The 12979-nt window shown below is 40.6% G+C and overlaps 2 protein-coding genes across 14 annotated transcripts; both read left to right on the top strand.

Moving 5' to 3' along the window:
- The first annotated feature begins 242 nt into the window (after nucleotides 1-242).
- Nucleotides 243-2982, top strand: LOC110752932 (uncharacterized). 13 transcript variants are annotated; one of them, XM_021953701.2, is made up of 8 exons: nucleotides 246-764; nucleotides 1048-1099; nucleotides 1206-1295; nucleotides 1380-1421; nucleotides 1506-1597; nucleotides 1946-2062; nucleotides 2364-2474; nucleotides 2782-2982. In XM_021953701.2, coding segments are annotated over exons 2-7 (381 nt in total). In that variant the 5' UTR covers nucleotides 246-764; nucleotides 1048-1060; the 3' UTR covers nucleotides 2365-2474; nucleotides 2782-2982. The 13 variants fall into 13 exon arrangements, 8 of the variants coding, with proteins under 8 accessions (XP_088112001.1, XP_021809393.1, XP_021809391.1 ...); XM_021953697.2 differs by having other exon boundaries at nucleotides 247-445; nucleotides 709-764; nucleotides 1946-2474; XM_021953698.2 differs by having other exon boundaries at nucleotides 247-445; nucleotides 706-764; nucleotides 1946-2474.
- Nucleotides 2983-4450: 1468 nt separating this feature from the next.
- LOC148293337 (methyl jasmonate esterase 1-like) lies at nucleotides 4451-6249 on the top strand. The gene is made up of 3 exons (XM_088244786.1): nucleotides 4451-5008; nucleotides 5572-5700; nucleotides 5816-6249. Exons 1-3 carry the CDS (start codon nucleotides 4514-4516, stop codon nucleotides 6077-6079), a joined length of 888 nt encoding a protein of 295 aa, XP_088100912.1. The 5' UTR covers nucleotides 4451-4513; the 3' UTR covers nucleotides 6080-6249.
- Nucleotides 6250-12979: the final 6730 nt, after the last annotated feature.

The following is a 12979-nucleotide window of genomic DNA, read 5'->3' as shown; positions in this document are numbered from 1 at the left end:
CTTCGCAAAAAGTCGTATATACCCTTCAAAAACTCAGTCACGTGGCCATCGTGTGATCAGAAGTCACGGAATCTGTAACGGATGGACCATATTGGTACATTATGAAAAGTTTAAGGACGTTTGAATTGAGAATTTTAGTTGGCGGACCAAAATGATACTTGGGCAATAGTTTGCGGACCATTTAGGTCATTAACCCAACTCAATTTTAAACTTTTTTATTTTTATTTTTTTTGGTAACACGCTCGCGTACCGCATCAAAAGGAAAACAAAAAAGACGAAACGAGACAAGAGCGAAATCCGAACGAGACCAACGCGAGCTCAGAGCGAGCGAGACAAGAGCGAGAGACCAGCGCGAGCGAGACCATCTTCTTCATCGAGCCAGCGTCCTCTTCGTCGTCCTTTTCATCTCTGTGGTTTTGATTTCTAGGTTTTCTCCCAATATCATGTGAGCTTTCTATTTCTCTTTGGTTTCAATGTAAGTTTTGATTTCATTTGAGTTTGATTTGAGTGCGATTGTGACTCTGATTCTGATTCTCTATTCTCTATTCTCTAATTCCCTAATTCCCTAATTCTCTTTTCACTGTGATTTTGAGTTCCACTGTGATATCAATTTTCCTAACTATGATTTTGTTTTTGGTATATTTTGTGTTTTGGGTTTACTGGATGAAAATATTATTGCATTACTCTTGTATGTTTACTGGATAGAAGTGATGGCTCCTGTTTTCTCGAGAGCTGCCTGGCGCTGTGTATGGCATATGATCCGGGTGTGTTATTTCTCCTGGAACTTCAAGATAGCTTTTCTATTGGCCTTAGAGCAGAAAGCACAACAAATTAGCTGAACTAATATGAGGCTCATATTTTAGTCAGGTGTATGGTGTTAAGTTGTCATTTATCAGAAATTTTTTAAGTTGTTAGAAGATATACCTAATACTCTGTAAATCAAGCTTGATTCATAAACACACATTCACTCTCCCTTTCATTTCATGTATAGGATCACAGAAACAACAAATCTAAATTACATTGAAATGGTGTTAATTGTGTTTGCAGAATGACTTGATTCATGCATGGGGTGGATATGCAGCTTGGCTATTGTGCACAGGCAAGCTTCTCAATTTACTTGTTATGTCATTTTTTTTATGCTTTCTTTTCTAAGGATTTCCTTAATGCTTCCTAAAGAGGCCTTTCTGGTTTTGGTGTTTAAATAGGGTGATCGAACTAAAAATGTTGGTGTTGTGGATGCTGAGTACATAATCCATTATGGTCGCCCTACATTGGGAGGCTCAGATGAAAATGAGGTGAGAAAATGTTTGCTGTCTTTTTGGTGCAAATTTCCAGTCTGTTTGAGGCTGACTAGTTAATGTGTTATTGGTATTTTGTAGGAATCATCATCAAAATCTAGTGGAAAGGACCACAGAATTGATGTAAGTCTTGACATGTAATTTTTTTTCTTCAGTTTATTAGGATTTTACTTGGATTAAAATTGTTTGTTGTGTAATTGTGTGTAGGTGAGGAGAGAATCGTACAACGAAATCAAGGTGTTCAAAAGGAAATGGGAACGAGCTGTCAAGGATGATAATTGTTGGATTGATCCATACAAGTAAGTAGCAAAGATGGTTCTAGTGAGTGAGATGAGACAAGCTTAAGCTAGCTGAGATTAGGAATTAATATCATACACAACTTCACAAATCCACTTTCCTCAGCTTAAGCTAGCTGTGTATGGCAAAATTTCATAGCAAGAGTGAGCATTCATATCCACTTACCTCCCTATAGGAATTCCATCCATGTTCACCTTCACAAATCCAAGACGCCAATTCTCTTTAGCAGTTGTCTTATTACCAATGTTCATCTTCTTCTTAGAAGTGTCCTTTAGATTTTTCCCCATCTTCCTTGTCATCTTCAACCTTTGCAGTCTTTGCTTGGTTAACCAAGCTATTCAACGTTGCAGCACTAATAGGTGGCCATCCCACAACTTGACTGTTTTCATAACACAAAATATAACAATCAATGATCCAAAATACAAAACCAGAGATACGGAGCATTCAAAACACACTCTGCTTCCCTGGTAAGAAATCTTCGATCTCTGGCTGTTTGATTCCTAATTGGTTTTCATCTTCATTCTTGCTTTTTCTTTACTCTTATTCCTATTATGTTGTGTTCTATTTGATTGTAATATGAAATGCTATTAGGGACTCTATTAGTGGTTACTGATTAGTATTGACAGATTAACAGCCATTTCAAACTTAATTAGTTTGCTTCTTGGGGCAGGCTCTAAAATTGTTCTTAGTTATTAGCCTTTGGTTTGCCCTGGTGTGGAAACTTGGAAACCATGACCTGTATTGCCTTACCAATTTTGTTTGCATCAGAAATTTCTAGCATATGGATATGAGGAGAAGGCACTTGAGCATCGACCTCAAACAGTGGGAGAGGATGATTGGAACTATCTAGTTCAATTATGGCAAAAAGAGGAGTGGAAGGTGAGACACTATCTAGTTCCTCTTCTTGGCATTATGCTCATGCCTTATTCATTTACTGATTCCATTTTGAGAAAAGTTTTGGTAATTGATATTTTTCTCTGTCAGTCCTCTCTTCCCTGGTCAGACAGTTTTGTCCAAGGCATTATATAAACCTGACTGAGCATATTTAGATAAACTTTAAGCAACTAATTAATTAGAGATTAGAGATGCCCTAGCTAGCTCTTGAGTTTAATTATTCTTGCATTTAGTTAATTCCCGGTTTAGTGCATCCCAAGTAAGAAATGACATTATTCCTTGTTTGATGCAGGTCTGATGGATAAAGGGCAGAAGACAATCTACTAGTGATGAATCTTATGTTATTTGTTTTTGGGAATCACTTGACATTTAAGTTGAACTTAACTATGTAGCATTTTGTTTTTGAGACAACTTGTGAATTTGTTGGAAGAATGTTAGATATATGGATTGCTTTTGAATGCAATGAATTATTTGATGCTATAAATTTTATCTACAGTACTGTTTAAAAGAAATTAATTGTGATTTCATATTGTAATATAATAAATAAAGAACATGGAGAGGTAAATCTAATTAGTTACCAATTTTTTGAAATACATTAGTGACCAAGCAAGTAGGTCACTAATGTGGGCAGTGGCGGAGCTAGAAGCTAATCTGTAGGGGGCCAGTATTATAAATGCAAGATTACAGAGTTATATTTCAACTAATATTGTAGTTGATGCTTAAGAAATAATGGGGTTTTCATGGAGTTTGGGGGGGCCATGGCCATAGCAGGCCTGCATGTGGCTCCGCCCCTGAATGTGGGCACGTGACCCAGTTTCAGTGATCAAAATGCATGTTTTGGTGACCAAATTGTAAGCCCTTTAGTGACCAAAGTTGTGGTCCCTAATAGTGTTTTTATTAGTGACCAGACAGGGATAGCAACTTATTCTTTGTGTTGTAGTGACCAATAGTTGACATTGGCCACTAAATAGAATTTGTGTAAGATCCCACATCGACCAACGAAGAGGGGATTGATGTGCCTTATATGTACATGCCCGCATCCATCTGGCACGAGACCTTTTGGGAACTCCGAAGTTAAGCGAGTTGGGGGCTAGAGCAATCCCAGGATGGGTGATCCACTGGGAAGTTGCTCGTGAGCTCCCAAAAACAAAACCGTGAGGGCAGAGAGGGGGGCCCTGAGCGGACAATATCGTGCTATAGCGGAGCCGGTCCCGGGATGTGACAATTTGGTATCAGAGCCACTCTGCCGTGTGGTGCGAGTGTGCCGACAAGGATGTCGAGCCACTAAGGGGGGTGGATTGTAAGATCCTACATCGACCAACGGAGAGGGGGTTGATGTGCCTTATATGTACATGCCCGCATCTATCTGGCACGAGGCCTTTTGGTAACTCCGAAGTTAAGCGAGTTGGGGGCTAGAGCAATCCCAGGATGGGTGACCTATTGGGAAGTTGCTCGTGAGCTCTCAAGAACAAAACCGTGAGGGCAGAGAGGGGGGCTCAAAGCGGACAATATTGTGCTACGGCGGAGCCGGTCCCGGAGTGTGACAATTTGTGACGAGCTTCTAGTGACCACCCAGTGACCACCAATATTTGGACACTGATTACATTCAGTGACCCAAAAGGGAAGTTTCTGTGACCAAGTGGGTGGCCACTAATACCTGTTTTTCTTGTAGTGATTCCTTCCTTCTAGAGATCAAATCGGAGCTATTTTTACAAAAGCATTGGGCAAGGAAACTTTCCTATGATTGAAAAGCAAGTTGAATCTTTTAGACATACACACTCCAACTTGAGGAGGAGTCTTAGAAATCAAGGCTTAATAGAAGGAAGACTTTAGATGGAAGTTAACGTTGTATAGCTGTCTTAATTGGACAGCAATTCTTTTCCTTTTGTGTAATTACCTTAGACATAGGATCTGGAGATTTCTTTCCTTGTTGTATTCCTTAAGCTTTGTTATATATATGTAATCTTTGTAGAAAGTGATCAATATAGAAAACATTCACCATATTTTCTTATAGACTAGACCAAATGCATTATAGTACATGCCAAGAAAAGAGAGCGAGGTTTGTACGAAACATGGAGAATATGAGAGTGAAGCATTTGGTGTCTTTCCTTTTATTTCTTAGCTTGACCAGAATCTGCACCCCATCTCCAAACCCAGATGCAAACCAGAAGCATTTTGTGCTGGTTCATGGAGCTGGTCATGGGGCATGGTGCTGGTACAAGGTGTCAACTCTACTGGCCTCAATTGGTCATAATGTTACAGCTCTAGACCTAGCAGCATCTGGGGTCAACCCAAAGCAAGTTCAACAACTTCATTCTCTCTCGGATTACGTTGAGCCATTGATGAGATTCATGAAGTCTCTCCCGCCAAAGGAGAGGGTCATCCTTGTGGGCCACAGCATGGGTGGGGCCGCCTTATCCATTGCCATGGAGCAATTCCCTGAGAAGATTTATATTGCAGTATTTGCCACCGCTTTTATGCCTGGTCCTGCTCTCAACTACTTAAATCTGTCATCTCAGGTAATGAGTTCGACAGACTCACAGATCACAACATCACACACTTTTCCAAAATATGTTAATTTAAATTATTTTTTTAAATGTTAGATTTTGATAGTCCTTTCCTTTGTAAATTATTTTACAAATATATATATATAAATAAATTCGGAGCCTCACCATTTGTCGGTTGTAAATTTTGACACTACAAACCCATTTTTATAGTACTGTTCAAAAAAGTAAACGTATCGTTACCTTTTATGTTTTTAAAAGTAATATATATATGAACGATAATTAAAACTATAAGGGGATTTTGTTATGTGTAATGCATAAATAGTAAGTTTGATTTTCTGAAGGGAATTTAGTTTTAAATTTCGAGTTCTCATTGTATAGGGATGACTAGCTAATAACACGAAATGACATGACATGATGATACAAACACGATATAATCCTTTAATATTAAAGTCCAAATGTATCGACCAATTGATACATAATCTTCTGACTTTTACATAAAATAATTTCTATATATATATATATATATATATATATATGATGAATATTAACAACTATGTCTTTAAAAATTTATACAGATTGTAAACAGTGTGGATTTGATGGACAGCCAGTTTAGATATGATCGGGGACCCAACAATCCTCCTACGGCCGCACTTTTTGGGCCAAAGTTACTGTCGTTGTCATTGTACCAACTCTCACCACCAGAGGTATGTCTTTACAAAACAAGGAAAAGTAAAAATTGATTTTATGCACGTGTCCATTTAGCTAATATTGTTCATCTCTCTCTTTTCTTTCTTGGTTGGGTGATGTATCAACGAGCAGGATTTAACACTAGCATTGTCGTTGGTGAGATTCTCTCCTCTCTTTAGTGATGATATAAAACTCACTAATGAGAAATATGGATCGGTTCGTAGAGTTTTCATTGGGTGCGACCAAGACCATATAATAACTGAGAAATGGCGAGTGTTGATGATCAATAAGAATCCGCCGAATGAAGTCAAATTGATCAATGGTTCTGATCACATGGTGATGTTCTCTAGACCGCTTGAGCTGTTCTCCTACCTCAAGGAGTTTGCTGAGAGTTAGACATTCATAAAAAATGCAACCATATATGAATAAATTTTTAGAAAATAAAATGTAATCTATATGACAAACTTAACTCCGTAGATCATAAGGCTCAACAGATCTCTAAGTGTGATGTTTTAAATAAAAAAATTTAATGTCATTAATAACAGATCACCTACTTTTAAGATGTAGATTATCGTACGTACTTCTCTGATATGAGACCATAGTCACTTCCACATCCATACTTATATCGAGCCACACAACTACAACAAAAAATCTTATTGCTAGTATAGAAACACTCCGTCATATTATGAGATAGAAGAATTCTACTCGAATATTAAAAATAAATATTCATCCAACGAATGAACGAACACAAACGAAGTTTATACAGTCTATGGGTTAACATTAATGGCAATTTAAATGCTGAAAAGTCAAAGTATTCTTTGTTGCTGCTATCTTGTCCATTTCTTCTGTTATGGACAATCTGGCAGCCTCACCGCATTTTGTATGGATAGCGTTTATCTTGAGCAATATAAAATGGACTTGATCCTGTCCCTGACAAATCAATCAAAAATAGATAATCTTGACTTTGTGTCTTAACTTTTGTGAAAGATAAAATCAATCAAAATCAAAGAACTTGTCCCTTTTGTTTTCAGAGAAGATTCAAAATGGACTTGGAGAATTACGACTTTGCCACTCAGGGAGGAAAAACTACTGCACACGCACGCGCATACCTCTAGATATATTTTGACAATTATTCACTGACTTTTCAGATTGCCAACAACCTTAGAATTTTCATCTAGATTAAGCATATGCAGGCCAAGAAAATAGACCAAAAACCTTAGAATTTTTAGTCCCTCTTTGCTCACTAAGAATGTGTTCTCGATCTCCAAACCCAGATGCCCAAAAGAAGCATTTTGTGCTAGTTCATGGAGCTGGCCACGGGGCATGGTGTTGGTACAAGTTGTCAGCTCTGCTCATCTCTGCAGGTCACCATGTTACAACTCTAGACCTAGCAGCATCTGGAGACAACCCAAAACAGATAAATCAAGTCCATTGCTTCGCGGACTATGTTGAGCCGTTGATTGAATTCATGGAGTCTCTCCCACCAGAGGATAGGGTTATCTTGGTGGGCCATTGTTGGAAAAATGGCTCACCTAAGGATACAAGTGTGTTTTGGCGCTGAAAGGATGATTTTGAATCTGTCTAAAAGCGACCGGTCGCAGGACATTTGCGACCGGTCGTTTTGAAGCAGATTCGAAGTCTGGAGCAATATCAACGAGCGACCGGTCGCTAGTTCTTTGCGACCGGTCGCAGGAAGCACAAGCGACCGGTCGCATGGCTTTTACGACCGGTCGTTTAGAAGCAGATTCAAAGTCTGGAGAGAAAACCTCTGGCGACCGGTCGTCCCAGTCGTGCTGTGACGTTTCCTTACGTGTTTTCAACTGTGTTTTCGATGGCTATCGCTTTCCACAAGATTTCAGAGGCTTAGTGGGTCACTTCTGAGTTAGGGAGAAGGTTGACTACCTGCTGGATAGTTGGGAGAGCACTCATGGATAATTGGTTATCTTATTTTGAATAATCTTCTCTCCATTTTCTGGATTAATGGAGGTGGCTGAGTGGGATTCTATTTACCTACTTGATCTGACATTTAGTCTAAGTGGTGACTAAAGGAAGGAACGTGGAGGACAAGCTGATATCTTATCTCTTGTCCATTGGCTTGTGTAGGAAATGGGGTGAAGTAAGATAACACAAGAGGAGAAAACAAGTTGAATAATAGTAAGTGGTAGAAGCTGGAATTTCTGAGTTGAGAGAGTTAGAGTTTTCAGTTTTGTCAAGATAGCCAAGGTGAGAGCAGGAGAGTTCTCCAAGTGTATCAAGGTGTTGAGCAAGGGTGTGAGAGAAACAGATTGTGAGGGTAGTGTTCTAAGGGGGTTTCCTTTGTAAACCAAAGTTGTAACCTATCTTCATTAGTGAAATTTCTCAAGGTGATCACCAAAGAGGATGTAGGCAATTTGCTGAACCTCTATAAACACTTGTGTCATTTGTGCTTGGTTAATTTCTGTGTGTGTGTGTAAGACTCATCCATAATTGAGTTCTTTGTCTAAAGTCCATCAACAACAAGATCTTTAAGGGCAGTGAGTTAGTCATTAATTCACAACAAGTGGTATCAGAGCTGTGTTTGGCAGCTGGAGCTAGTTCTTCTCTTGGAGTGCTAGTGTGTTAAAGATGGCAAGTGACATGGAAGCTGAGAGTGGTAGCAGTTCACAGCATCTGAAGCAACCACAGGCAGCAAGCATGAAGGTGGAGTTAAAGCCTTTCACAGGGAAGGAGAACTTCACTCTTTGGCAACGAAGGATGAAGTCAGCTCTTACACAACAACAGCTCCATGTTGTGTTGGTTGGCAAGGAGAAGAAGCCAGCAAGCATGACGGATGATGAGTGGGGAGTTCTTGACGAGTTAGCCAGAGGAGCCATCGAAAACTATCTCTCCGATGAGGTGCTCATCAACGTGATAAAGGATACAGCGAAGCAAACATGGGAGAAGCTCGAAGAGATGTTTGCAGGAAAATCGTTGTCCAACAAACTCTTCCTCAAGGAAGAGCTCCTGAATCTTAAGATGGAGGAGGGAGGAAATCTAATGGAACATCTAAGTAGTTTCAATAGATGTGTTGCTGACTTGCAGAGAATGGATGTGAATTATAGTCCGGAGGATAAGGCTCTTATGTTGTTGACATCCTTACCTTCGTCCTATAAACACTTTCGAACCACTCTTATGTTCGGAAAGGTTACTCTTGATTTTGAGCCTGTGGTGCAAGACATCATGACACACCATAGGATGACTCAACGTTCGGGAGAAAACTCTCAAGGTGAAGGTCTAGTTGCAAAGACCGGAGAGAGAGGTCGTTCAAAGAGGCGTGAAGGCAAGAAAGGCAATAGAGGAAGGTCCAAATCCAAGGCAAAGGAAGGTTGTTTCGAGTGTGGGTCAAAGGAGCATTGGAAAAAGAATTGCCCCATATGGAAGGAGAAGAAGAACAAAGGGAAGAATGCAGCAAACACAGCTGAGGATGTCACAGAAAGTGATGGTGAGCTTTTGTGTGTTAATAGCAATGTTAAAACAAATGCATTGGCTAATTCTTCAAGGTGTTCCTCTTCCGATTAGATTTTGGATTCCGGATGCTCATATCATATGTGCTCAAACAAGGAGTGGTTTGACACGTATGAGAAAGAAGATAGCAGTGAAGTGATGATGGGGGATGGCTCAATGTGTAGAGTCAAAGGCACCGGTACAATCAAGGTGAAGATGCATGATGGGGCTGTTAGGACACTTGGAATGGTGAGGCACATTCCAAAGTTGCGTAAGAATCTCATTTCCCTTGGAACTCTTGATAAGAATGGTTACTCATTCAAAGCAAATGGAGGGAAACTCATAGTCTCAAAAGGTTCACTTGTGATTATGAAGGGAGAGATTCAACCTAACTGTCTATATAGGTTGTGTGGTACAACAATCATAGGTGGAGCAGTTGTATCTACAAGCAAGGACTCGGAAGATGAAACTCAGCTTTGGCATTTGAGGCTAGGGCACATGAGTGAGAGGGGCATGCAGGAACTACACAACAGAAAGTTGTTGAAAGGTGTTCAAAGTTGCAAGCTGGAGTTCTGCAGATTTTGTACCATGGGAAAGCAATCAAAGATAGCTTTCAAGCAGCGAAACAAAGAGGAAGAAAGCACAGGTGTGCTAGATTATATTCACACGGATGTATGGGGGCCATCACCGGTTAAATCGAAGGGTGGAGCTCGCTATTTCGTGACTTTCTTGGATGATTTTTCAAGGAAGGTTTGGGTCTACTTCATGAAGGAGAAATCTGATGTCTTCACCAAATTCAAAGAGTGGAAGGCGGAAGTAGAGAACCTAACCGGAAGAAAGATCAAGATCCTAAAGAGTGACAATGGTGGTGAATATAAGGACAGCAAGTTCCTTGAGTTTTGCAAAAATGAAGGCATTAAAAGGCACTTTACCGTGAAGAAGACACCCCAACAAAATGGAGCTGTGGAGAGGATGAACCGAACTCTCATGGAGCGTGAGAGATGTATGAGAATTCATGTAGGGTTGCCCGAATCTTTTTGGGCAGAAACAGTTAACCACGCTGCCTATTTGGTTAACCGATCGCCTTCAAGAAATCTTGAGTTCAAATGTGCAGAGGAGGTATGGTCTAATAAGTCAATCGATTATTCGAATCTTAAGGTGTTTGGGTGCAGTGCATATGCACTTATTCCTAGTGATGAAAGATCCAAGTTGAAGCCAAAGTGTCTTGAATGTATTTTCATTGGATTTGAGAGTGGTGTGAAGGGCTACAAGCTGTGGGATCCAGTGAACCACAAGAAGATACTCAGCAGAAATGTTGTGTTTGATGAGAAGACCATACCTATGAACAAAGTCAAGAATTCAGAGGCAAAGGAGGATGTTGTTGAGAAAGAAACAACCATTGAAGTTCCACTCAAGAAGGTGTCAAGAAAGACTTCACGGAAACAGCCAACTGAAGACGTTCAGGAGGAGGTGGAGTCTGACATTGAAGAGGAAGAAGCTGGGCAGCATCAACAACACACTCAAGAAGAAGAAGAGGCTCAAGAACAGGTGGAGCCATCATCTATAGCTCGGTCCAGGCCTAAGAGAACCATCAAACCACCTCAAAGGTTTGGATGGGAAAAGGATGCAGTTCACTATGCCCTAAATGCTAGTGAAGAAGAACCAACAACGTTCCAAGAGGCTGTTGAGAACAAGGAACGGGAAAGTTGGATGGAAGCTATGATGCAAGAGATGGAATCTCTACACCAAAACTCAGTTTGGGAGTTAGTTCCTAAACCCAAAGGTCGCAAGGTTATTGGCTGCAAATGGGTGTTTAGGAAGAAAGAAGAAATGCATGAGAAAGGTGCCACCTTATTCAAAGCTCGGTTGGTGGAAAAAGGATTCTTGCAAAAGGAGGGAGTTGATTATGATGAAATCTTCTCTCCAATGGTGAAACATACTTCTATACGACTACTACTCTCCATAGTAGCACAAGAGGACATGGAGGTGGAGCAAATGGATGTGAAGACTGCTTTCCTTCATGGTGAATTGGAGGAAGACATCTACATGAGCCAACCTCAAGGGTTCATTGAAGCAGGGAAGGAAAATCTGGTTTGTAGGTTGAAGAAGTCTTTATATGGGCTGAAGCAATCTCCAAGACAGTGGAATAAATGCTTTGATTCTTACATGATGAAGATTGGGTATAGAAGATGTGAATCTGATTGTTGTGTTTACTCTCATGCATTCAAGGATGGTAATATCATCCTTTTGCTTCTTTATGTTGATGACATGCTAATTGCATGTAAAGACATGTCAAAAATCAAGAATTTGAAGACATTGCTTGGAAGGGAGTTTGACATGAAGGATCTTGGTGCTGCACAAAAGATCCTAGGAATGGAGATAAGGAGAGACAGAAATGAAGGCAAGTTGTGGCTGTCACAAAGCAAGTACATTTCCAAGGTACTTGAAAGGTTTAATATGATGGATTGCAAACCGGTGTCTACTCCTTTGGCGGAGCACTTTAAGTTAAGTGCTAAGGAATGTCCTTCTACGAATGTGGAGAAGGAGGAAATGAGTAAAGTTCCATATGCAAGCTTGGTAGGGTGTCTCATGTATGCAATGGTGTGCACACGCCCCGACTTAGCCCAAGCCGTTAGTGTGGTGTCAAGGTATATGGCGAATCCTGGAAGACAACATTGGACAGCAGCAAAATGGATTCTCAGGTACTTGAAGGGCACCAAAAGGCTTGGGATATTGTTTGAAAAACAACAAGGAAAGGCATGTGTGTCGGGGTATGTAGATTCTGATTATGCAGGAGATCTAGACAAGAGGAGATCCACCACAGGATATGTCTTCACTTGTGGTGGAGGATCGATTAGTTGGAGAGCGGTGTTACAATCGGTTAGTGCCTTGTCTACTACGGAAGCGGAGTATATGGCTTTAACGGAAGCTTCAAAAGAAGCGGTATGGCTGAAGAGATTGGCAAAGGAATTTGGGATAGCTCAAGACTTGGTGGTGATTCAAAGTGACAGTCAAAGTGCTATATGTTTAGTGAAGAATCAAGTGTTCCATGGAAGGTCCAAACACATTGATGTACGATACCACCGGATAAGGGATTGGGTGAATGATGGAGACATCACTATAATGAAGGTTCATACAAAGGAGAACGCTTCAGATTGTCTAACAAAGCCAGTCACAACAGCAAAGTTCAAGCATTGTTTGAGCTTGCTCAATCTTGTTACATGCTAAAGATTGAGGTGGAGTTCTTGAGAGTTATCAGGACGATTCTCAAGACTTTACAGATGTCCTGGAAGGCAATGATGTCCACAAGGAGTATTAGGCTCGCCATGGTGGAGATTGTTGGAAAAATGGCTCACCTAAGGATACAAGTGTGTTTTGGCGCTGAAAGGATGATTTTGAATCTGTCTAAAAGCGACCGGTCGCTAGTTCTTTGCGACCGGTCGCAGGAAGCACAAGCGACCAGTCGCATGGCTTTTACGACCAGTCATTTAGAAGCAGATTCAAAGTCTGGAGAGAAAACCTCTGGCGACCGGTCGTCCCAGTCGTGCTGTGACGTTTCCTTACGTGTTTTCAACTGTGTTTTCGATGGCTATCGCTTTCCACAAGATTTCAGAGGCTTAGTGGGTCACTTCTGAGTTAGGGAGAAGGTTGACTACCTGCTGGATAGTTGGGAGAGCACTCATGGATAATTGGTTATCTTATTTTGAATAATCTTCTCTCCATTTTCTGGATTAATGGAGGTGGCTGAGTGGGATTCTATTTACCTACTTGATCTGACATTTAGTCTAAGTGGTGACTAAAGGAAGGAACGTGGAGGACAAGCTGATATCTTAT

Source organism: Prunus avium, chromosome 7 (assembly GCF_965620075.1).
Source record: "Prunus avium chromosome 7, drPruAviu1.hap1.1, whole genome shotgun sequence".
Classification (NCBI taxonomy): Eukaryota; Viridiplantae; Streptophyta; class Magnoliopsida; order Rosales; family Rosaceae; genus Prunus; species Prunus avium.
The sequence above is the reverse complement of the archived record's forward strand: the minus strand, read 5'-3'. Positions and strand labels throughout refer to the sequence as shown.